This window comes from Convolutriloba macropyga, chromosome 7, assembly GCF_964194025.1.
Source record: "Convolutriloba macropyga chromosome 7, txConMacr16.3, whole genome shotgun sequence".
In the NCBI taxonomy this organism is placed as follows: domain Eukaryota; kingdom Metazoa; phylum Xenacoelomorpha; order Acoela; family Convolutidae; genus Convolutriloba; species Convolutriloba macropyga.
The window spans coordinates 22967493-22993547 of NC_134474.1; the positions used below are offsets into that span (position 1 = coordinate 22967493).

The 26055-nt window shown below is 40.5% G+C and overlaps 1 protein-coding gene across 3 annotated transcripts in view; it reads right to left on the reverse strand.

Annotated features, from left to right (window-relative positions):
* Positions 1 to 9874, reverse strand: part of LOC142342163 (four and a half LIM domains protein 5-like) — a 29955-nt gene extending 20081 nt beyond the window's left edge. The window contains exons 1-2 of one of the 3 annotated variants that reach the window (XM_075393371.1): positions 9547 to 9874; positions 7455 to 7647 (exon numbers count right to left, since the gene is read on the reverse strand). In XM_075393371.1, coding sequence (XP_075249486.1) covers positions 7455 to 7647; positions 9547 to 9681 — 328 coding nt within the window. In that variant the 5' untranslated portion in view covers positions 9682 to 9874. The remainder of the gene's footprint in view (positions 1 to 7454; positions 7648 to 9546) is intronic. The other 2 variants (XM_075393369.1, XM_075393370.1) reach the window with 2 other exon arrangements.
* Positions 9875 to 26055: the final 16181 nt, after the last annotated feature.

Consider the following 26055-nt stretch of genomic DNA (forward strand, 5'->3'; position numbering starts at 1 on the left):
CGAAGAAAGAAGCTGTCTTTGTTAGACCGGTGAAGTTCAATGGTTTTTACTAGAACTGGAAAATCCACAGGAAGTAACAACCAAACAATGATCTCCTCAAATTCGCAGACACAATACTCAGACGACAACACCGAAAGTCACGAGCAGGTCTCTGAAGATCCCCATTTAAAACGTCTGACCAACTTAAAGTTGATGTACGAAAGTGAAATCGAGTCGTGCATCGAATTTATTACATCCGGTATCGACTGCGGCGAGGACTCAGAAACAGTCGAAGAAACTCTCCTTGAAATCAAGGAACTTCAGGAGAAGTACGAACTTACAATTCAAGAACTTTTAGACAAAGCACCATCATCTGATGCAGAAACTCTATGCTCTCATTTGAGCAAACTCAAATTCAAGATACGTAAGATTACTTCCGCATACCGAAAATACAAAAAGGAACTTGTGTCCGCAACACAAAGCAACCAAACAAATAACATCCCGAGGGTGACCTTTGACAACAGCAGTTATCCAGCTCATACTGAGGCATCCCTAACGACCAACATTTTCTCAGCACCCGCTGAATACAGTTCTTACAGTGAATCCTTCCTTAACAATGCTGCACCCAGTAGCTTAATGGGAGATTCAAACACAATTTTGCCGCCGGCAAATTTGTCGCAACAACTCACCACCACATCTGCTGACGTATCAGGCACCAGTACCATCAACAATGCCTTGTCTGGAGTTACCTCTGGTGGCTTCAATTCCACTTCCGCAAAAATCGACGGCGCATTTCTCTCATTCCATGTTTCTCATCAGGCGGCCCAAACTTCTTTGAATCCGCCAATCAGAACTTCGCAACCATCCTTTGCACTTCCAACAGTTGGTATTGTGCCTTAGACTCCTACCTCAATGTCTTTTTGTTTTCAGAAATCGGTTCCGAAGTTACAGGCAACAAAGTTTGATGGAGATCCATTAAGTTGGTTAAAGTGGTTCAGTGTATTTCAAGCAACAATTGATCGTTCTCCAATGTCCTCTGCAGAAAAAATGATTCATCTGCAATCGCTTCTGATTGTAGAAGCAAAAGCACTGGTTGACGGCTTTGGCTGCAATGGCAGTCTGTACGCACCCGCTTTAGCACGTCTGGAAGAACATTTTGGTAATCCGAACAGGATTGTCAATGCCTTCCTCGAAAAACTGTCACATTTTAGACCCCCTAACCTGACAATCCCAGACAGTTATACGCAGTTCTCTGCTTTCCTTTTAACCCTTGTGGACACATTTCAGCAACTTGGATTCAACCATGACATACATTCCACTACAAATGTCAATCAAGCCTTAAACAAGCTTCCAACACCAGTCCGCTTGGAATGGAATAAGCACGTTTTGGAAAGAAGTTTACTTCAACCATCTCTGAGAGAGCTTTCGGATTGGCTTCTAATCTATGCGAAGGCTTGCAGAGATTTACCCACCTCTTGTGCACCAGCTCAACCTCCAAGCACTCATTCAAAGGCCTCTAACCATCTTTGGAAGCAATCGAATCAGCAAAACCAATTCAATCGTCCGTCCAACAGATCACACCAGGATCAACGCACAAACCCGTCAAATTGCTTTCAACCAAGCTCTTCTAAAGGTGTCGTTTGTCCAAACAACGGTAGCTGTCAGTATTTATACAAATGTTCTCATTTCCAAGATCTGTCTCCACTCGATAGACGAGAACACGTGAAAAAATTGAAACTATGTTTCAACTGTTTTGGTAGTCACCATGTACAACAATGTACATCAAAAAACGTTTGTCGCTCTGCAGACTGCGGCAAAAAGCACCACACAATGCTCCATGAAAGCTTCATTGCAAAAAATCAAGCAATCCGACCCTCTTCAACAGTTAAATCGGTTCAACTGCATGGCACAGGTCAAGTTGCTTTCTTACCAGTTCAACTGTCTAACGGGGAGAAAACATTTGAGACATATGCTTATCTCGACAACGGAAGTTGCCAGAGCCTCCTCCTCCAATCTGCAGCTCTGATTCTAGGTATTGATATGAACACTTTTGGCAAGATGCCTATTAGTGGCTATCACACAACAAAAGAAATAGATTGTTCTCCAGTGTCTTTAAAAATTAAACCTTATCAGTCTAATAGGACACCAATCCTTGTAAACGAAGTCTTGGCAGTACCCGATTTGAAAATGAACCCTGTTAACACTAATGAGCTGAACAAGCTTTGCAAGAAATTTGAACATCTCAATCACATTTCGTTCCCTAATGTTGATGAAAATAAAGTCTCAATAATCATCGGCATCGACAACCTGGAACTGATCCATTACAGTAAGGTGATTAAAGGCCCAGAAAACACGCCCTGGGCTGTAGAAACTCCTCTAGGATGGACATGTGCAGGTAAAACTAGCGTCACAGCAGACGAACAGAATCCAGTGTTCAAAACACAAATCAACTCTCATCCTCATCTAGACAATGAACTTTTCACAAAAGTACAACAGTGGATGAAAATTGAGAACTACGGTATAGCTTCATCAAAAAGGGCTATGTCTAAAAATGATGAAAAAGCTCTGCAAATCCTTGAGTCGACTACAGACTTTTCTGATGGTCACTACGAAATAGGCCTTCTTTGGAAGGAAAACGCCAAGTTACCAAACAACAGATGGCTAGCGGAAAAAACAGTTAAAGCAATTAAACAAAAAGCTCTCAACAAAACCAGATCTACAAGGTAAGTACGAGGAGACGCTCCAGAAAGTTCTTCCAAATGGTTATGTTGTCAAAGTTGATCAAGCTACAGACAAAGAAACAGCATGTTCTTATCTTCCTCATCATCCCGTTTCAAATGAAAACAAACCCGGAAAAATCAGGAGAGTCACCAATGCATCCAGTGTTTTTCAAGGTCAATCCTTGAATTCAAACCTTTTGAAGGGACCCGATTTGTTGAGTAATCTTGTGGGAGTCATATTAAGATTCCGCGAGCAACAAGTGGCAATTTCAGCAGACATTGAGCAAATGTTTATGCAAATTAAGGTTGCTCCCTCTGATCGTGCGTTTCTTCGGTTTCTCTGGAATCAAAATGGCAAAATCGAAGAGTATCAATACACACGTCATATCTTCGGCGCAACATCTTCCCCATGCATAGCGTCCTACGCTCTTCGTTGTTCAGCACGTGACAATCAGGACAAATTTCCTCAAGTTTTGCACGTCATTGAGCGTAATGTTTACATGGATGACCTATATATCTCGACAGCAGACGTTGAAAGTGCTGTAAACGTTATGAACAACACCAAAGAGTGTCTTTCACTTGGTGGTTTCAACCTCACAAAGTGGAACTCTAATTCAGACGAGTTCTTGAAAATCTTTTAAAGCCTGATCTACCATCACCTCAACCTCAAAAAGTTTTGGGTTTACCGTGGAATGCGAGCACAGACGAGTACATCATTGACAAAAGGCTTTTCAAAAGGTTCCCCAATGATCAATTCACAACACAGAGGAAACTTTTGAAGTTCGTCGCTTCAATTTGTGATCCCCTTGGCGTTATAGCCCCTTTAACAATCAGAGTGAGGAAAATATTGGAAGCGATTTGGAATAAAGGTCCACAATGGGACGCACCTCTAGACGTTCAGCAGTTCCCAGACTTTCTCCAATTCAAAAACGAACTTCCAACTTATCAGAATATCAGCATTCCACGTGCTCTCTTCCGTAGAAACACGAAAATTCAGTCAACAGCTGTTCACACTTTCACAGACGCTTCAGAGTATGCTCTATCAGCAGTGTCTTATCTAAGAACTGAGTACGTTGATAAAACAGTTGATGTAGTGTTCATGATGGGCAAAGCCAGAGTAGCTCCGATCAAGAGGATGACTATTCCAAACCTGGAGTTGCAAGCGGCAGTGTATGGCGCGCAATTAGCTCAGTTTATCAAAGAACAGCAAGATTTGGAAATCGGAAATTACTTTTTCTGGTCCGATAGTACAACTGTACTCCATTGGTTGAGAACTCCAGAAATGCGGCATCGAATTTTCGTTGCCAATAGACTAGCAAAGATTCTTGACGTCTCTTCATCTCTCAATTGGCGCTACATCGCTTCTTCTGATAATCCCGCTGATGACGGCTCAAGAGGCTATGAGGTTCGACAGATGAATGCAACTTCTCGTTGGTTGAGTGGACCATCATTTCTGCGCTCCGAAGAAAAAGAGTGGCCTTGTCAAGATCTCTTGAAGCATAACCCACTGGTATTCTCAATACAGCCACTGGAAGCCCCTAAACCGTCAACTGAAGGGTGTGTAAAAGATATTACACGTTTTAGCAACTGGAATTGGTTGATAAGAGTGACTGCGTACTGCTTCTTTTTCCGCGACCTTTGCAAGAAGCGAAGCAAACATTTGGCTCTCTCTCATCATACCTTTGCGTACATGTATCTGATCCAGGTATCGCAGATTGAAAATTTTGCAGACGAAATATCTGCTCTACGTAAGGGAAAGGAAATTTCAGCATCATGTCGTTTGAAAGACCTTTGTCCGTATGTTGACAATAATGATCAGCTCCGTGCCAAAGGTCGGTTGTCCAAGGCAATGATTTTGGAGACTGCCCGACACCCAATTATTCTGGATGGTCTAAACCCAATTGTGAAGCTGCTAATCAAAAATTTTCACCTTACTAACACTCACTCAGGAATTGAACAAACGCGCTGCCTCTTTATGCAATACTATTGGATTTTGAAATGCCGAGCTGTCGTTAGGCAGACAGTCCGCCAATGCATTCCTTGTCGGCGAATGATACAGGAAATCCAGCAACCTCAAATGTCTGATCTACCATGCGAGCGGTTACCAAGTGAGCACCACTTTGTCTTTGCGACGACAGGACTCGACTTCATAGGTCCTTTCCCCGTATCTCAATGCGGCAGACACGCTACACGCTACGTACTTCTGTTCACCTGCTTGGTGGTAAGAGCAGTCCACTTGGAGATAGCAGAAAACTTGTCTACAGACTCCACAATGAATTGCATCCGCAGATTCATTAGTCGCCGCGGAAAGCCAAAAAAATTTCTCTCCGACAACGGGAAATCTTTTGTCAGCTCTTGTTCGGAACTAAAGAAAGGTATCGAAGCACTCAGAGCATCAAAGGAATTTGCCTCAAAACTCCATATTCTTGATATTGAGATTGAATGGAAGTTTAATCCTCCCCTTGCACCACATTTTGGTGGCAGTTGGGAAAGGTTAATTCAGGTGTTCAAATTGTCTTTGTACAAGGTCATTGGATCAAGAACACTAACACATGAAACGTTGTCTACCTTCTCTTGCGAAATAGAATCTAACATGAACTCTCGTCCCCTCACATACACTTCGAGTGACATTAATGATCCACTTCCCCTAACACCAAACCATTTTCTTTTGGGTAGACCCACTGTTAATTTTCCACCTGGTGTTTTTTCCGAGAGAAAGATTACAATCTCAAAGTCTTGGAGAACTTCACAACACTTGGCCGAACACTTCTGGAACAGATTTCTTAGAGAATATATCCCAAACCAGCAGAAACGTTCGAAATGGACTAAAGGTTTTCCGAATTTACAAGTAGGCGATCTAGTTTGGGTTTTAGAGGATTTCACGCCTCGAGGTCTTTGGCCACTGGCCAAAGTCATTGAAGTATATCCTAGTTCGGACCAAATTGTCAGATCCGTTAAACTAAAAACCGCATTTGGGGAAAAAATTCGCCCTGTTGTTAAATTAAGCAAAGTTCTAGCTGACTAATTTTTATCATTGATTCAAAAACTAATTTACAAGGTTCGCCTCTTTGTAAGTTCTGGTATCAGGAAAAGAACAATTTTTCCATGACAATTTGTACTAAAATTCTGCTTTTTCTGCGCGGGTAGAAAAATTGCTACACCGTAGCAACCTGTTACTCCCCTCAGAGCGTTCGGACATCTATATTTTGACCTCCTCATTAAATTTTCTGCGGAATCGCAGTTTTGCGAAATGTTTACTTTATTTTTTGCGTTTCTCGGTTTATCACGCTTTTTAACCGCTTATTCTCACGTACTTCGTTTATCTTCGCAAAAACGTTCATTGAAATCCGTAAGTTGATTTTCTTGCGTAACGTCAGTTATTCGTTTATCTCGAAACTTGTTTCTTTGTTAATGGGTCACCAAGTTTTGTATTTTCAACCAAGAATTGTCTTTAATTTTATGGACTTACTTTACTATTCTTTGCAATCCTGCAAATGGGGCCGGCTATGTCATCAATACATCATTGATGCCCAATTAATTAGAGAACATCTATGCACTATTATGGATCTTTGCCCGAAACAGACCTTCAATGGTTAAGAGAAGAAGTGACAAAACAAAAGGAAGAAAAGAAAAGCAGTCGAATTTCAACACACAAAAACTAAAAAACTGAGAACTGATTTATTTATCTTAAACGCTTGTATCATCATTATTAATTCAAATAAGCAAAATGATTTCCTGAGTATACTTAAGACGGTCAATGTGACAACTAGTTCTCGCATTTAAATTTGTACACCTCACATACTTTTCTCATTGGGGTCTTTTCTATAAAAACTTATCTGTAAGTATTATCTGTTTGTGCCCCCCACCCCCCCCCCCCCCCCCACCAGTACGATATGCCCCCCCCCCAATTAAGAGAGCGCGCGTCATACATGGTAAATTTTCATTTTTTAAATGGGAGAGAAGTTTATACGTTTTGATAAAAATGAAAATTCTCGATAACCACCAAAAAAATTTGTGCCCACTAAAAATTCAAAACATAACAGACTAACGTCGGGCGAATTGCTCTCAAACGACCGGCGAGCGGTTGGCTTGGTCAGTAGCTAGCCACGGGGGGGGGGGTGCACCGGGGGCTGATGGGGGCAGCACTCGGTGGGGGGGGCAAAAGCGCGGTGGGGGGGGGGGGGGGGTGGAGCCAATAGTGGGGGTGGGGGGTCAACAAAGGGGGGGGGGGGTGTCAACCTCTAAGAGCCGCCCCTCACACCATAAGTATAAGTATAAGTCTCCAAGGCAGTTTGAGCTGAAACAGACCAGAAAGGCTCTAAGAGCACATAATGCCCGCTGGGCGCTACCTGTTTATCCCGTTTTTGAGGACGAAAAGTCAAAAGCGTCGGACGAAAAATTGGTCAAGCGAAAAATCGCATAAAAAAGACCGACAGGACTAATATAATTGCTACAAACTTCGTTTGAGAGCAATTAAAAATTTGAAGTCGCTTAATATATTTGGATCGTTTCTGTTTGTGCCCACACCCAGTACGTTATGCGCCACCCAGTTACAGAGCACGTGCCATTACATAGTAAATCATTATGAAAAGATATGGCACGTGCGTCTGGGGTTGCAAACTATATGCGCCCACTAATATGGGGGGGCACAAACGGAAAAGATCCAAATATTTTTTGGCCACGGGGAACAGATAGAAGTAGATGCAAAACGGGATAGAGGGGATAGTGAGAAGAAGTGTTCACAAAAGGTCTCACCAGTAACAGGATCCCCACATTGAGCACATTTGGGTGCTATTCTGTCAGTGTAACAACTCTTGCAGATCCGTTTGTCGTGCTGTGTGAAGAAGGGCTTCCCTGCGAGCTTCTGCCCACAATATGCACATGTGAAGCAATTTGAGTGGAATGTCTGGCCATGGTTGTTCACTTTGTGGTCTGACCTAGTCACCTCCTGCAACGACAGCACGCATATTTACATATTGAAAGATGACCGAACAGAAACGACAATCTTTAAATCATATGTATGTTTGATTTAAGTCTTTTAAGTTTGACTGCATCCTCTCTTCTTGTGTTACAAACACGTTTTTAAATCTACGAAAAGGCCTTCTAAACTTGAGCTGTACGTCCACATCGCCCCCCCCCCCCCCCTCCTAGCCCAGTGGTCAGATGACCTATAGCCCCCGAATAATGATAAATATACCATAATACGGGGACTATAATTTCATGTATAAGTAATACTTATACTGCATACTGCATTCTGCCAATGAATGCAGAATGCAGTATAAGTATTACTTCAACTATAAAAACCATTTCAACTATAGCACGCTCTTTGTGGCTGCTGGTATGCCCCCTGCGGTTGACTTCTGAGCTTGCTGTGGAAAATTGATCCAGAATACTCCTTTTTGTTGAATTGGGTGTATTTAGTTCTGGGGTCTTTTCCACTATAATCTTCCCAGCCTTAGTTGTCATATAACGTAATCCCCATCAAAATAATTATTGTTTGTTTTTGGGGTCTTTCCTATTATAGCCCCCTCCCCCCAGAGATCCCAGCTTAGTGGGCATATAATTATACCATAATGGAGAACAATTTTTTTTGGGGGGGGGGGGCTATAATGGTAAAGACTCTGTTTTTGTTCTTACCCTAGTTGAGAAATTGTCGGTTTTGTCGGTTTTTTTTCTAGCCAAAACGACGAAAGCCCTTACGATTTTTTCGTCGGTATTGTCGTTTTTGCTCGGTTTTTAATATAAGAAAGGTTCGGCATTGTCGTTTTTTAACGTAAGAGAGATTCGGTATCGTCGTTTTTTAACGTAAGAGAGATTCGGTATTGTCGTTTTTTAACGTAAGAGAGATTCGGTATCGTTGAGAGAAACATTCAGAACTATCATATTTTGAGTTTTCCTACCACGAATAAACATGGAAGAAATTTCGGTCGGCACGTTCTGTTTCAAACGTAACCAACCGTCAAAGAACTTACTTGTAAACTACAAGAAAGTATGTCCTGTCCAATCCCAGTGAGAGTGAATTATTTAACAAAATTTTCATCAATTTTTAACAAGTATGTTACATTCTAAAATTCAAAAATAATCAAGAACTTTATATTTGCATAACTAGTTTGGCCAACGAGCTAAAGAAAATTTTTCAGGAGTTTTACACACTTTTCCAGAATTTTTCTTTGAGACGTACGTTTGAAATTCCTGCAAAAAGAACACTATCGTAGCGTTTGACTACATTATAAACAGAAATATCAATTTTCCCAATGGAAAAATCCGACAATTTCTTGCGTCCAAAAACGAACATACCGACGATTTCTTATGTTTAAACACCGAACATACCGAATCTCTCTTACATTCCGAACCGAACATACCGAATCTCGCAAAACCGAACATACGGAAGCTTTCTTACTTTCTAGACCGAACATACCGACAATTTCTTTCATTTGAAACCCGTCATACCGAACAAACCGAACATGCCGACCATTTCTTACGTAGAAAACCGAACATACCAAACATTTCTTGCGTCGTTTTTGTTCGGTCTTCTCAACTAGGGTACAACTTTACCAGAGATACAGTAAATAATAGCGTATATTGGAGGTCAAGCAATCTTCAAACATTTGAACTCATTAACCTTGAGAAGGATCAGAATAGATCCAAGTCTAGTTAAGCATCAATAGAGGGGAGGTTTTCTAGAACATCTAACAATAGCAGTAGTATGTACTAGCCGGACTTGGGCACCGTCACGCCCTGTAATGTGCATCGGATTTTTGAAATGCATTATGGGTTTGGGCTCACTTTCTAATCACTAAGAGGGGGGGGGGGGGGGAGGGTTAAGAGAATGCAGAATGCTGTGCACCTTGTCACAGGCAGGACAAATTTCAGATGGCCCGCTAGGTTGTTCTTGGTGTTGCGGTTGGTGGTGCTGGTCATGATTATTGGTGTTTTCCTGAGGTTGATGCATTTGTTGCGGCTGTTGCCCATGTTCGGCCATTTTTGAAGTTTTTGTTTACTTTGTTTTTGTGATTAGTACGTGTGAATTCCAATTGGTTGCTCAAGCAACAACTTGCTTGGTGAAGTAGATCCAATTTCTCATGAATAATGGGAACAATAGAGACATGTCACGTGACTTTAAAGGAATAAACAGAAGTCACATATTCTGATACTAAAAGAATCACATTTTAAGTCACTGCGCTAGTTCAGAACATCGAACAAAAATGACCTTGGTAGAATGTTTGCCGAAAAAATAATGTACGAATGCGGTAAAAGCGCCGAATTTTTTGTAAGGTTTGCGGTGAATTAAGCCGTGAATATTTGCAACTTTTGCTATCATTAACAGAGATTTTTTTCACCGCTTTCTCCTGGTAGCAATTAAATAATCGGATCTTGTGAATTCTTACACTTGAAACCAAACATTAGGAATCTAAGAAACCAAATTAACAACTATAATCTTACATTTAAACCAAATATATCAGGTCTAAGGAACCAATTATATGGACAATTATCTTACGTTTATAAACGAACATGCCGACAATGCTGATGGAAGACTTCAACACATTAATTGAATACTTTGATAATTCAGCTAAGTGAAACCGTTCTAGCATTGAACACCAAAGAATCGTCTGTGGGGGTAACAAAAAGAAAAGACAATTGTTTAATTGAATTTAACGCAGAGACTGTAAAAATGCAGTTTCATGATTTATATTAGTCGGTTTACTGAATTTTTTTTCAATAATTAAGAGTTTGCCATCTGTCTGCTAGTTGGTAAAAACATAAATACTGAAAAGTGCCGGAGAAAAAACGAAAAACATAATTTGAAAAACTTTTTTTAATAAAAAACCTAGCTTCGCTACTAGTACTGCAGCTATGTGCGAAATATGTTTGCGTAACGATATTTGGGAAACTTAGCAATGAACTTCTGAAAAAAAGCTATTCTTAGTTTGAAATTTTGTTTATAATGTAGTCAAATGTTGGTATAACTTCCTAATCACTTGAGTTTCATACAAACTCTTAAGAGAGAATAGGATCTTTTCAATTTGTGCCCCATGCTTCCTGGGCGCCTATTATTTGCACCCCAGACGCACATGCCATTTTTTTACATAATGATTTACTATATAATTGAGCGTGCTCTGTAACTGGGGGGCGCATATCGTACTAGGGTGCATAAAAGGAAAATATCCAGAAAACTTCTTAGCAAACAAGTGACAATTTATTGACTTTCTTCTTCAACTGATTTCTTAAAAACGAGCCGATTAATTATGAATTTTTGTTTGTTTTTTCTTCAAGTAAGAAGATTAACAGCCTTTTTGAATATTGATGGGGCTTCAGTTCAATCTGTTAGAATATCGATCAAACTATAGCCTTAAACTTAGTGAGAATTAGAAAGAAAGTTTGACTTACCAGATTAGAAAGACAAGCAATATGACTTCGACCAAAAAAATTATATGAATGAATCGTCAAGAAATGGTGCTTAGAATCAATATTCGGTTCAAATTGGTGAATCTAGATAACTATTATTAGAGTTAGATTAATTGATGTAAAATCTTCCCAGAATGTATTAAATGGTGATGATATCTCCGGAAGTGTGAATGAATTCTTAGAAAAGTGCAAATGCATTCCATTTATGGTTCCCTTTGCGACTGATTTGCAGAAGCAAACCATATTGGGTAACCTTTGCGACCCCCACTATAAATCACGGTGCTAAGATTAGTTTTGTATCTGGACTTTTTCACACTGATAATGGGTATATATACAGCTGATTTTTGAGTCCTTTTCATCCCCAAATTCAAATCACTATCTTGATCTAATAATCAGATCTCTCCTGTAAATCTCTAAATTCTACTGTAAAATATCATTTTGTAATTCTCTCATTTTTGAGAAAGTAATTCTTTTACTTAGTTAAAAACGCTTTTTATTCCGCTTGCGAAAGTCCATAACCCAACAGGTTATGGGCCCAGCAACTTTCTAAGTCAAAAAAAAAATTCCAAAACAAAACTAATATTTTGTTGACAGTCATAATCCTTTTCTGCTTAGTACTTTTTCTTTTCACAACTGTTTTGCCTGCTCAAACTCCAATGGATCAACAGACAGTGAAGCTGCTGACCTACACAGGAAAGGCACAGGACTTTCCAATCTGGAGCACAAGATTTGTGGCGATGATGCAGACTAAGGGACTCTACAAATCACTACTGGGGACAGAGGAGCAACCCAATGAGCCTGCGCCACAGGCCAATGTGGCAACCAATGATGAGAAGAAGAATCACAAGGTGCTGAAGGATGCACATGAGAAGGAAGTTGCAGACATCAAGGAGAAACCGAACGATGTGTGGTGCCATCTGGCACTGACTCTAGATGCAACAACCCTCATGCTGATGAGACATGACTGTGTGGGAGATGATGGCATTGGAGATGGAGCAAAGGCTTGGAAGCTTTTGCAAGAGAGATATCAGAGTGTGGAGACGACAACAGTGGTGACTTTAGTGGCACAGCTTGCTCGACTGCAGCTCGAGGATTCTGAGGATTTGGACAGCTTCTTCATCAGAGGACAGGAGTTGCTCACAAGGCTACAAGAAGCAGGGGAGGCAGTCTCAGAGACCCTCTTCAAGGCCTCGGTCATCAATGGTCTGCCAATGAGCTATGAAAGTTTTGTTATACAGGAAAGCTTCAACCCGGCAACGAACTTCACAGAGTTGAGGAAAAAGCTGCAGAACCTTCATGAGAGCACGGTGCAGAGACACAAGGGACAAAGTGGTTCAGTGGCACTGGCAGTGAAGCGTGACTTCAAGAAGGGACCCAAGAAAGGAAACTGCTCTGTCTGTGGGATCCCTGGACACTTTGCCAAGGACTGCAGGAAGATGGAGACAGCACAAGGCAGCAAGTGTGGTGAGAACGGTCACCTAGACAGGGCATGCAGGAGACAAACAGATGGAGGCAAACATGAGTCAGTGCCAATGGGTCCAACATTGGCTACACCAGACGAGGAATGCTGGGCAGCTCTTACCCAGTGGAAGACAGCAGGCATGCTAGTGGACATTGGTTGTACAGATCACATAGTGACGAACATCGATGCATTCCTGGACTTTGTGTCCTTTCAATCAGTGGTCAGAAATCCCAACGGAGAAGCTTCCAGAGTGGTGGGCAGAGGCTGTGTGAGGATCAGCATACCCTCAAACAAAGGCGAATTCCAATGAGAACTCAAAAATGTTCTGTGTGTGCCGGACTATTCTTCAAACCTGCTATCAGTCTCAAGATGCACGGAGTGGGGACATAGCTTCACTTTCGAGAGAGGAAACAGCTGCCTGAAACTCTAGAAGGGCACTCGGGTAAAACTAACACAAGGAAATAATTTATTTTACTTACCATGCAGCGTTCTAGAATTCAAAATGAGTTCCAACAACTTGACAGTGCAAGGAAGTGGCACAGACGATTGGGTCATTTGAATCAAGCGGATGTGGTCAAGAATGCACCAGAGACAGTGGGGGAACTCGATAATGTATGCAATTTGTGTGCATTGGCCAAGATCACAAAGACTCCAGCACCAAGAGTGGCAGAGACCCAAGCAGAGAAGAGGCTGGAGAGGGTTTTCACAGACGTGATGGGTTCTTTCAGAGTAGAGTCACTGTCAGGGTTCGGGTTCTGCATAGTGTTTGCAGACCAGTACACGAAGTTTGTGTTTGTGGAATTGCTCAAGGCAAAGTGTGAAGCATTGGCCAGCCTGAAGAAATTTGTTCTCAGTGTGGGGACGCCCAAGAAGCTGAGGCAAGAGAGTGCGAAGGAGTTTCTCTCAGAGCAGTTCAAGACGTACTGCTTAGATGCAGGCATTCTACAGGAGAAGACCATACCAGAGATGCCACAACAGAATGGGTTAGCTGAGAGGTGCAACAGGGCACTGCTGGAGATGGCAAGTTGTTTGCTCATTGACTCAGGACTTCCCAAGATGATGTGGGGAGCAGCAATTCTTCACGCAGCAAGGATCAGAAACTTGGTTGTGAGACGAGGAGAAGAAAAATGCCCAGCAGAGCCGATGAGAGGTATAAAACCTAAGCTTCCAATAAGTAAATTATCTATTTTTGGTTGCACAGTCTTCATGAGGAAGAGGAACAGAGAAGTCAGCAAACTTGAACCCAAGGCACTGGAAGGAAAGTTTGTGGGTTACACTGAAGGAGAAAATGGATACCTTGTGTACATACCCAACACACGCAACGTGATGGCAGTTCGAGATGTGATCATCAAGGAGTCTGAAGTGGGCTCAATCCCTGACAACAAAGAAACGGCTGACCTACTAGATGATGGGTCGGAACTGGGAATCTGGCACACAGATGATGGTCATCAAGATGATGAAAACAGAGAACGACAGGACACATCTACTGCAATAAAGGAGTAGTGGCACGACGCAGGGAGCGTGAATACTCAAGAAACAACACTGAGACAAGAGGCCTCGGATGTTGGAGAAACAGCACTAGATGAAGGATCTACTGCAACAAGAGGGAGTCACAGAGACTCAGAGTCACTGGGAAACAGTGACACAGAAGTCTTCTCACAGTTATAGACAGTTGGCTTCAATGAAGATGCACTGGAACGCGCGGACAGAGCAGAGCCCAGACGAGGGACACGAGCAAGGAATGTTCCGCAATTTTTTGGAGAAGTCAGGACCCATCTTGTTGTGACTGAGGGCAACTTTGTGGAACCCAAAACAGTCTACGAAGCCAAGCAAGGCGACTATTGGGTCCAGTGGCACCGGGCAATGAGGGACGAGGTCAAGGCACTCCAAGACAACGAGACTTGGAACCTAGTGAGACCACCCACAGACAGGGACGTCATACCGGGCAAATGGGTCTACAAAGTGAAATTGGGACCCAGTGGTCAAGTGGACAAATACAAAGCGCGCTATGTGGCGAAAGGCTTCAAACAAGTGGAAGGACTGGACTACTTTGAGACTTTTGCGCCTATCTGCAAGCCAGAGACATTCAGGATTCTACTTCAGCTATTAGCGAAGCAGGGCCATGTGATGCACCAATTTGATGTCAAGACTGCTTTCCTGCACTCACCAATCGAGGAAAAAGTGTATCTGGAATAGCCACAGGAGTTTGTAAAACGCGGATCAGATGGGGAGAAATTAGTATGTCGACTAAATAAATCAATTTATGGTTTGAAACAGGCTGCTAACAACTGGTACAAAGAACTGGCAGACTTCCTACTGAGACAGGGGTTCACCAGAAGCAGGAACGATCACTCCTTGTTCGCAAGATCAGAGGCAGTGGATCACACCTTCATCTTGGTCTGGGTTGACGACATCATACTAGCATCAAGAAGTATGACAGTGGTCTCTGATGTCAAAAAGGCACTAGAAGCAATCTTTCACATGGAAGACCGAGGGAGACTACATTGGCTTCTGGGTCTAAGAATCAAACGAGAAGAGGGTAAAGTCACAGTCGACCAAGAACGCTACACAGACACAATGCTTGAGCGGTTTCAAATGGATCAATGCAAACCCTCAAGAACTCCAGCTGATTTGAATTTGAATCTTCAGACAGCACAGAACGGAGACGAAGAAGTGGACCAGAGGATCAACGGAAGCTGGGTTGTATCACTTCTGTATCTGGCCAAACAGACGAGGCCAGACATCATGTTCACAGTCAACATTCTGTCCAGACACATGAATGCACAAACCAATCAACACTGGATGTGCGGAAAACGACTTTTGCGATGTCTTCAAGGTTCAAAAGGTTTAAAACTTACTTACACAAAAGAGGATAGTTATGATTTAGTGGGGGAAAGTGATGCAGACTGGTCTGGAGACGTGAACGACAGAAAATCAACAACGGGCTATTATTTCAAGCTCAGCGGACGTGGCGCAGCACTCAGCTGGGGTGTCAGGAAGCAGGCCACAGTTGCTCTTTCTTCATCAGAAGCAGAATATCAGCATGGCAGCAGCTGTTCAGGAAGCACTCTACCTGAAACAACTTCTAGAGGATTTTGGCATCCAACAGAAACGTCCAATAGCAATTGGAGAAGACAACCAAAGTTGTATCAGACTCTGCCAAAACCCAGTCATGCACAAAAGGAACAAGCACATCGAAACAAAGTTTCACTTCATCCGGGACAAGACGGAGGATGGGACTATTTCAATTCATTACGTCCCTACAGACAAAATGGCAGCGGACATCTTCACAAAGTCCTTACCCGTTTCGAAAGTGGAAACATTCAGAGCAGTTTTGATGGGAAGAGACTCTACGCAATCAACTCAAGTCTGAGTGGGGGTGTTAGAATATCGATCAAACTATAGTCTTAAACTTAGTGAGAATTAGAAAGAAAGTTTGACTTACCAAATTAGAAAGACAAGCAATATGACTTCAATCAAAGCGATTATATAAATAAATCGTCAAGAAATGGTGCTTAGAATTAATATTCGGTTCAAATTGGTGAATCTAGATAACTATTATTAGAGTTAGATTAATTGATGTAAAATCTTCCCAGAATGTATTAAATGGTGATGATATCTCCGGAAGTGTGAATGAATTCTTAGAAAAGTGCAAATGCATTCCATTTTTGGTTCCCTTTGCGACTGATTTGCAGAAGCAAACCATATTGGGTAACCTTTGCGACCCCCACTATAAATCACGGTGCTAAGATTAGTTTTGTATCTGGACTTTTTCACACTGATAATGGTTATATATACAGCTGATTTTTGAGTCCTTTTCATCCCCAAATTCAAATCACTATCTTGATCTAATAATCAGATCTCTCCTGTAAATCTCTAAATTCTACTGTAAAATATCATTTTGTTATTCTCTCTTTTTTGAGAAATTAATTCTTTTACTTAGTTAAAACGCTTTTTATTCCGCTTGCGAAAGTCCGTAACCCAACACAATCAATCTCTTTCACCGAGCGCTCTTATGATCTTGAAAAATTGATAACATTACCTTTTTCATGAGTTCCTGGGATCGAAAACCGACCGTACTGAAGTTCTCTTAGAATTGAAACCAAACATTTTGAATCTAAGAAACCAAACGCGGCAACGATTTGCTAATATTGAAAACAAAACATATCAAATCTAAGAAACCAAACATATGGACGATTGTCAGTATTAAAATCCGGCATTTTATAAGAAAAAATATGGAACCTTAGAAATTAAACAATTTGAAATTTGATCGTGAAGGTTTCAACAGATGTTCTGCTTTCCAAAATTGCTGTTGACATAATCAATGATATTTGCTCGTTGATAGTCGAAAAATCATTGGCAAAGTGAATTGGTGACCCAGGTTGAGGTGTGCGTTAATGATCAGACCCATCCAGACTAAAATAGGTCATGATCAGACCCATCCAGACGATAATCTGCCATGATCAGACTTTAGCTCGTTTCTCATACGTGCTCGTTTTTGACTCGTTTTTATTTCTGCCATGATCAGACCCATCCAGACCATAATCAGCCATGAACAGATTTTAGTTCGTTTTTAGAAATTGTGCTCGTTTTTAGCTCGTTTGAAAAATTTTGCTCGTTTTTACCGCGTTTAAGAATTTCTGCTCGTTTATAATTTTTTTCAGTAAGAAAGAATTCCAAAGTCTGGTTATAGACTCAGTTTTTAATTATGAAACAACTTTTAAGAACCAAAGTTTTCTCTGGGACTTGTAAATTAATATGAAAAATTGACAATTGATGACAAACAAAGTTCTTGCTTGTCACGGCTCGAAATTGCAGGATCTACCATCGTCATATTTTTGAAGTTCATGAGTTTTCCCCATGATTGGTGATGATATAGATTAACTGATTACTAGGCTGGGGGGGGGGGTCATAATGGGAATGACCCATATGACGTACATACAGTCTTGTCTAAGTAAACCCAACAATGGTACCCCCCCCCCCTCCAACGCCCCAACCCAACAATGGCAAACTGTGGTGCCGCGTATCACTCACCTTGATTACTCTAAGCTCATAGATTAGGTCCCTTCAACAAAAAACAGAATAAATTAGTTCATAAAGACATTTTTTTCTGTCTGATCTCATTTTTACTAACGTACCTTAGATTCTTTTCGTTTTTGATACTCTTCCATACATCGCAATAATTGACTCGTTCGACCGTCCTTCGTATTATCTGAAACTGTCACTGTACATGATAAAACATAAACAAACCATAATGGGGGGCTATAATTGGAGAGACCCAATTTCTTTAACTAGTTTTAGAGCAGAATTTTCCCAACATTAACCACTTTCAGGCGATGCGATTCAAAAGATTATAAGCTTGTTGATCTTTCCGCAAGTTTGCTCTCCTACTCTGAGCTTATTTACCCTTGTGTATGGGCTTTCCTTGCTAATTGCTCTCTGTGTAGATTCTGAATTTAAAAAGCTGGGTTTAATTGTTCTAATTTATAGGCAGGCACTGGGACAATAATAATCTCCAGTTAATATCAGAGGTACTGAATGTCCAGATTTTTAATACTTTTCAAAGGGTAAACATCGATCATTTTCTGTGAGAAGGGTTGTAAAATAGTTACCGATCCCTATTTAGGGGTAGTTAATTACAATTTATAACTGGTCACACGCCCCAACAAACCAGCCCTGCTGCTAAGGAACGATATACCAATTCGTCCTTTGCATAGCCAAATTCCCCTCAAAGTAGCTTAATAATAATTAAAGGTAGGGTCGCTGGCTGGTAGTAGTAAACTTGGGCGTTTGTTTTTATCTGAGATTGATTTTGATCTTGTTAATAACACTTTGAACGGGTTGCTGAAACGGTCGCAACAACACTATCATCAACAAAGAGTTTATAAACCCATAAGAATGCTTCAGACTCATAAATGCCGAATAGAATGCGGACGCCATTTGTGTAGTCTTATTCCAAAGCATATACTTTTCCCCGTTTCTTTTCACCCCAAAAGTTATGATCGCAAGCTTGTCGAAGAAATTGGCGGGATCAGTATGCCTCACAGAAAGCCATGACTGGTACTCAACCATAAGAGTGCTGGTGTAAAAATCCATAATGATGTAGGGCAGCACGCATAAGATCCATGAAATCCAGAGCACGACAAAGGTTTTGGTGACAGTGTTAGTTCTGCTACTCTGACGACCAGATCGGAGGGTTCTGATGATCTTGAAGTAGAATAATCCAGAACAAATTGCGCATATTGCGAAGCAAGGGGCTTCAATGCAGTTTTCCATGTAGTGGAAAGAATGAATGGCACAGTCGGGGCACATGTTGTTGTCCTTCAAGTAAAAGTATGCTTTCTTTAAGTGCGACAAGCCATCCCGTGTCGAAGCATTTTGAAAAATTGATGTAAGAAGAATGATACTTAGCGTTGAAAATACCCTCCAGTTTTTGCGCGCGAAAAAGCTGAAGGCAAGGGTTTGCCTTATATAATATTGGCGTTCCTAAGAGCAGATCTTAGATAATTTCGACGTTTCTAAAATAAGTAGATCTTACAAACTTAAAGCTTAGATCTCTTTTTAAAGCTTTATCTCATATATTTTTCGCGTTCCTAAGCGTAGATCTTACACAAATTTAGCATTTCTACTCGTAATTCTTACACTGTTTTAAAACTTAAACCTCTGTTTGTGAGGCTCAAACCAAAGAACTCTTGCATGAATGTCGCTTTTCACCACTGCAACAACAGGTAACAAATTTTAAAAACAATAGTTATTTTTATCAATTAGATTCGAACATCGCGTATCTGACATATGCGTGAACGCAATGAATTTTTTAGCATTTTAAAGCATTATTAAGCGTATATCGTAAGTTAGGGTTTCTATCTACACGTCGATCTTACATGAACTTGCATTTTTGACAGTTTTTTACAATAACTTTGTTTAATTTTAACCTTTGGTTCGCCTGGCAAATCGACTACAATGAATATAAATAATGAATTGACTCATCAAGTGCACTCGTCATTCCCTGAGATTATAACATTAACAAAAAAATTATGATCGCAATCATGTTTCAAAAATCCTATGTCAGGAAGATAGCTTTTTGCTTCTCATTGATGCATTTTTTGGGCTCCTACCCTCATATATTGGGATCTATTTAATTATACTAAATCTAATGTATAAATTAAAGAAACAAGATAATTAAAAATGCAACTGAAAATTTGGGGGATTCCCCAAAGAGCGCATAACTGAAGGAGACATTCGCTTTTAGGTTGTTATTTCATTTCATGCCGTTGCAATGCCCAGGCCTAGGTCTCGACTTATGAAAAGACTTTAAAAGTCTAGTGGGCGGGGGGGGGGGATATTGACTTTAATTACACGGTCGAGCTTCCTAGTTAAAGTAGAGCTAATATATTTCATGGATCGAGCTGAAGTCTTTTCATAACGAAGAAAATCCAGTTAAGGTCTTTTCATGTGTCCACCATTAGTCATTTCATAACCAACAAAGTCGAGTTAAGGTCTTTTCATGGGTCTACCATTAGTCTTTTCATAAGTCTATTTTTTCAAAATTCATTTTTTTTCATTCCTACTTCTGTACAAACAGAAGCAGAACCGTAGCGAGACTAAATAGCTTTGCACCACTGCAGTCCAACTTAAGAATCATCTGGAAAACTGCCAAAAACCTTAAGATTTTTGTCAAATCTTAAGATAAAGAGTTATTGCAGCTTGATTATATTACCACATTACTTGATTCATTGAAACCAGTTAGCAAGTGTATTGGTCCTAGTCCCATTAGCCATGACAAAATTTCGGCGTTTTTCAGTTTGTTTTCCCTTTCAAAATTATCAGCTATCTTTTTCAAAAAATAATGCAGGATTTTGAGGGATCCTTTGAATCGTAAAAGTTGAAAGAGCATACATGCTGACTACGTTATATGCAATTTTGCACGTAAAATATAAATGCCAAAAATTGGACTTCTGAAAAGACTTTAACTCGACGTTGCTTGCAAACATTTTGTCGAGCTTTAATCCAGTCCAGATTTTAGGTCGAGCCAAAGTCTTTTGTAATATTTTGGGTCCAGCTAAAGTCTTTTGCAAAAACTTTGAGTCGAGCTAAAGTCAAAAATGTCTTAAGGTCCAGATAAAATCTTTTCATAGCTCGAATCAGTCCAGTATGTTCTTTTCATAGTGTATTTTCGTCAAGCATTGTCTTTTCATAAGTTCGTACCTAGACCTGGGTGTGCGAAGTGAATACCTAAATGATTCAGCTAATCCACAATAAAAACACACCAGTGGTATTTACTCTGTCTTTGCGACTAAGTCTTTCTTTTTTGCCGCCTAAGGAAAAGTTGAGTTTTTTTTCGCCGATAATGTTTTTTATCTGAATCTAAGTCTGGCAGTCACAGAGAGGCCTGGGCTAAAAACGAACCATAAATCTAAGGGACACAGAATTCAGATACAAAGAACGCGGAGGCAAAAAATTATTCTTTTTAATTTTTTAATCTAAACAAAGAATAAATTGCAATCCGCGTGGTCTCAGTTATTAAATAATCTCGGTTTATCTTGATCTAAAATTCAAATGCTTGCTGATTATTTCTTATTGCCAATTTCTATTTTTTCTCCGATCTTTGGTATTTCTTCCTCTCTCCATCAGCTTTTTAACTCTTGTTTTTTGTCTTGCTCGCTTTTTTGAACTTGAAACCAGCACAAGTCCCCTCCTATTGGATGACCTTGCTTAAGAAGAGGCTCCCCTCTCATTGGGTGAGTTCAATAATGATTCTGTGCGTGTTTCTTACTCATCAGGAGGTTGATTCATCTCAACTTAAGCGTGCTGGAATAGTTATCTTCACATTGCGTCCCACGTAATCGGGTCGCTAATTAACAGACAAGTTCAACTATTTGCTGCGTCCAACTACACTGGCGACAGAAAGTGATTGATCTTTTCAATCGAAGGCAATGGACTACCCCACTGACTGATAATTTCTGTTATCAGCTGACAACCACATGCGCAGTATTCTTCAGAGTCCTCGACAACCGCCCAAAACTTCGATTGACAGAGGGACAAACAAAATTCCTTGTTGATCACAGCCATTTTCATACTGAGCAAATTTTCGATTATCAGCAGCTTCAATTTCATAAGCAGACTTCTCTGCCGCATGAGAAATAATCATCGGTTGCAGAGAAGAAGTCATGGTTATGTCTTGAGCGGTAGATGGCCCAGATTTTCAAGAAGGCAGATAGAAGTCTCATGGGCGTGAGTTTTTTCCGCAATGAGGTTGCGTTCTTCATTTAGTGGGGCCAAATTAGTTTGCTGAACGGTCACGAATGCTATTGTGTCTTGAAATCGCATCTCCCCTTTCATGTCAGGCAACTGCATGGTCAACAAATGTACCTGACCTGCAAAATAGAAATCTTTTTTCCTGATCACAAACCGAGATCCCGAGCCCGTATTCGTCACTTACTTGAAATTCTTAAGTGGAAAGGTGGACCTAGAGCGGGAATTGGAGGCACAGCAAGCCATTCGCCAGCCAGAGTCAAGCAGAGTTATTGGAGTCTTGCGTTTTTCTTGGTTTACGTTTGATTTCTTATTAGTACAGCAAGTTTATCTTTATCAAGTGCTTCCTGAATCTTCTTTTGCGCGTGCGAACGTAGATTGAACGGTTCCAGACTCTGGTGTAACTCTTTAACAAAATTTCGTCTCAGGCTATAATTGAGCCCACAAGCACACCTTTGTATTATTCATTGGATTTTCTGGCGCCTAGTCCCGACAAACTGATAGTTAGGGCCGATTGTTTCCATGCGTCATAACCAATATTTGAACCAACAATTTGATCCAGCACTTCTTTTTGGCCTTCATCTAAAATTTTCATTAGTTTGAGCATCTCGTTTGGTGGAGTGTTAGTTCTTATAGAGTATACCAGTTTCAGTGTTCCCAAACAGCAACGAAGGATAGCTAATGCAAATTGAGGATTGTTGAGGTGATGTAAATTGTACAGCATAGATAAAATTTTTTAAACTTTCCTCTTATAAACAGAAGCGATAAAATTTTTTGAAAAAACCGCAGCGCCCAGAGTTCAAAACTGTCTCCCATATTCCATTTTGCTTTCTGATCAAAGGAGGGTAAACTTTTTATCGATCAATGCTCACATTTGTCTTGTCTCAAAATTAGACCTCTCTCAGAACCTTCATTACAAGGATTTCAACTGGCTGATCTGATCCTCAGACCCAGCCATAAACCCATCATATAAGTACCAAGTGAGTGATAACAAACTCGGAACTGGAGTCTTGATCTTCTGTATGATTGACCATAACGTCCAGGAGAACAATAGTGGTCCGTGCGGATCACCCTGCTAAGCAACCAATTGATTTTGAATGATTGCATTGTTTTAAAAGAGTGGTGTGTGCTGAGAGTAGCAAAAACTGTTGAAGGCGGCAATTCCCGGAATAAATTCACAAGTCGCTCCTAATAAGTGTGAACGCTTGACTGAGTTAAAAGCGTTTTGGTAATCAAGTTGAAGCATGCCTTCGTACAACCGATAACTGACTTTGTTATCGTATGTATTTTTTGACAAATGATGGACTGCCTCATCGCCTCCGCTAAAGCTGACTCCCAATTGCAGACTTTCAAACAGCTCAATTGCTTTTTATTTCGCTTCACTTGCCAGGCATTTTGCTATGTGGGCGTTGCAACAATTGGCCAACTTTTATAGGACACACACCACATTTCCTTTTGAAGGAAGCTGTTAGTGAAGCGCAGCAGAGAGCTTTGGGAATAAAAACAGGAAAGAGTCCATTGCTACCAAAGCTTACAAACTTAGTTATCGTTTTCAGAGCAAACTCAGGCCGATCGTTTGCAGTGCAGTCTACTGCGCGCTGAAGATGTGCTGGAAACATCTTAGAGGGACGGGCTGCAGTGTGCCAGCTGAAAGTCTTCAGTTGTTCTTTAACTAGGTTTTAACTGAATTGGATGCATTGTTGTCAGATATATGGACGCTGGGTAACGGTTTCTTTGGGTGTATTTTTTTCAGTGCTCTATATATAGCTTTGTTATTGGGTGCAAGATCTTCAGAAGCTAAAACTTTAGCAGCTCGGCCAAATTGACCTTGTATTCACAACGTTTTTGTTCTGACCGTTATTTCTTCAATGCTCTTCGTTCTCTGTCCTTTTGATTGTTTGATGGAGACAGCTTCGACCAATGCTTCCCGTCTTCACCTGTGTTCCAACAATCAAAACGTTCTGCGAGACGTTGGTCTTGATTGCGTTTCTGATTTTTTACCTCCTCGGCTACAAGCGCAAGAACGCATTCTGAAACCGCGGAAAGCTTTTGCCAATTTTTCTCGTTATCTGGAGCCTCATCACATTCAAGACAGTTTCAAGAAAAATAATTCTTAACAATTGAGACCATCTTCCACTGAATTTGATCGGAACAAAACGACAGGTTGGCACGTACGAACTCAATATGTCAACGCCTCGAGCAATTTGTTACATTCGGACTTTATTGAGAGATCAACACTTTCAAAATATAATTTATTCAACGGACGGAAATCTCAGGTCAGGAGAACAATAGATTGTCTATTTCAGTTGAGAGGTCTGTGTAAACTGTCAGACGGCTTCCCAACTGCTCTTTGTATTTTGATTACGCCCACATTTATTTGGAATTGAGCCAAGCGTAGTGTTCCGACCCCCAACCAAGATATCTCATTTTGGTGCACTGATCGCAGTTTTCTAGTACTTGAACTGTTTAAAGTTTTTTGCGGTATCTGGCAAAGAAGAACTATGCCTGGAGCGACGTGAAAAACTCTTTAACACTTACATTTTGCAATTCCCGAGTCAGACCCGCATGCACGTCTTTGCTGGACTCAGGATTTTGTGGTTCCCTTTGTGTGCATATATTCTCTAATTGTGCTGCACCAATCATGCCAAAAACTGTATTTGTTAAGTTGTATTTCATTTTCTTCAGTGAAAAATATTCAGGTTGTCGGAACTAATTTTGGAAAACTACACCAACGAACAAAGACTGTATAAAGAAACGATCTAACTGGCTTCGACTCATATCATCTTTGGAGTCTTTATAGCTCATAAAACATCCAGTACTATAAGGAATAAACCCCCAGTATAAACATCCATCATAAAGTTATATGGATCCTAATTATTTTTATTTCGTTCAGATATTTGATGATCCAATTTAATTCAATCTCCGCTACCAATCGGAGCACCTGTGACAGACGTAGTTACCTTTTTCTGCAATTATTTTCTAATTACCCTACAGCCAAAAGTTTCTCTGCCTAGAGAACTCTATAAATGGGAAACAATTTGAACTTAATTTGAAAAGGGTTAAGAAAACCTTTACAAAGAAATCTATAATTCTTCTTTCCTTATGAATGTCTATGAAAAGTCGACTTCTCATAGAGGCCATGATAGGAAGTTGTAACTTCACAACACTTTGAATTATGAGTGCCACAAAACTGTCAGTTCTCGTGCATGGTAAAATTGGTCAAAGGTAGCAAAAATTAAAACGCACGAGGAAAATAAACTCTGAAATACTCTTTCACATAGTTATCGAAGATTGGAAGACAGATTTCGCTGAGTAATCTGAGCGGACTGGTCGCCTCAGAAATCGGCCAAATAATTCTTCACATCGGCAAGTAGGTGTATTACTTATTTATTTTTCTAGGTTAACCATATTCCTGTGGTAATTGACTGTTTGAAAACCTCGATGATGAATTTTATGCGTGTATGTTGCTCGTTACGAAAAATACCTCGCTTGTGTATGTTTGTGCATTCAAAAATGGTTTGTGTCATAAACGAGTACAAATGAATACCTTGACATGGAGCAAAAATTTGCTTACATTTTTTTCAATGATCATCAGAACTTATATACTTTCTTTTGATATTACACGTGCTGTTAAGCTAAGACACTAAATACGTTGAAAGAATATATCTCTTGAATCAAAAGACTTCAATTAGCTTATTTGATTTGCAATACGTTTTGAACACAGATTGATATTGATTTCCCTGGCTGTGGTACAAGACCTAAATGACCTCTGATCATGGGAAAGTCGTGAACGGTTTGCCCGCTCAAATTTTCCATTTTGCTAGCAATTTGTCAAAAGTAAATATCGAACAATTTTCTAAGCTAAGCAAATTTTATGATTATTGAGGAAAGTAGATGAAGAAAGCAGACAGAGCGGGCATTGATAGCATCGTCAATTGTAGTGAATACAGGAATAAAGAGAGACACCACAGTCACAACAGTATAGAATATAAACGTATTCCTCTTAGACAGAATCTGTTTAGCATCGTGCGGTCTACACACATTAACCCATCTTTCGAAGCTCATCCCCAAAATGAGGAAACACTGAGAATAGAATGGGAAGACTTCCATGGCTTTTTTGAAGTATTTGTGGTGGTAGTGGAGAGGAAGGTCAGGATAGTTCAACTCAAAGAACGATTCCACAAGTTTGTTCGTGCAAAAATTGTCATAAGGATGTCTGCAGACGTGAAATGTTCA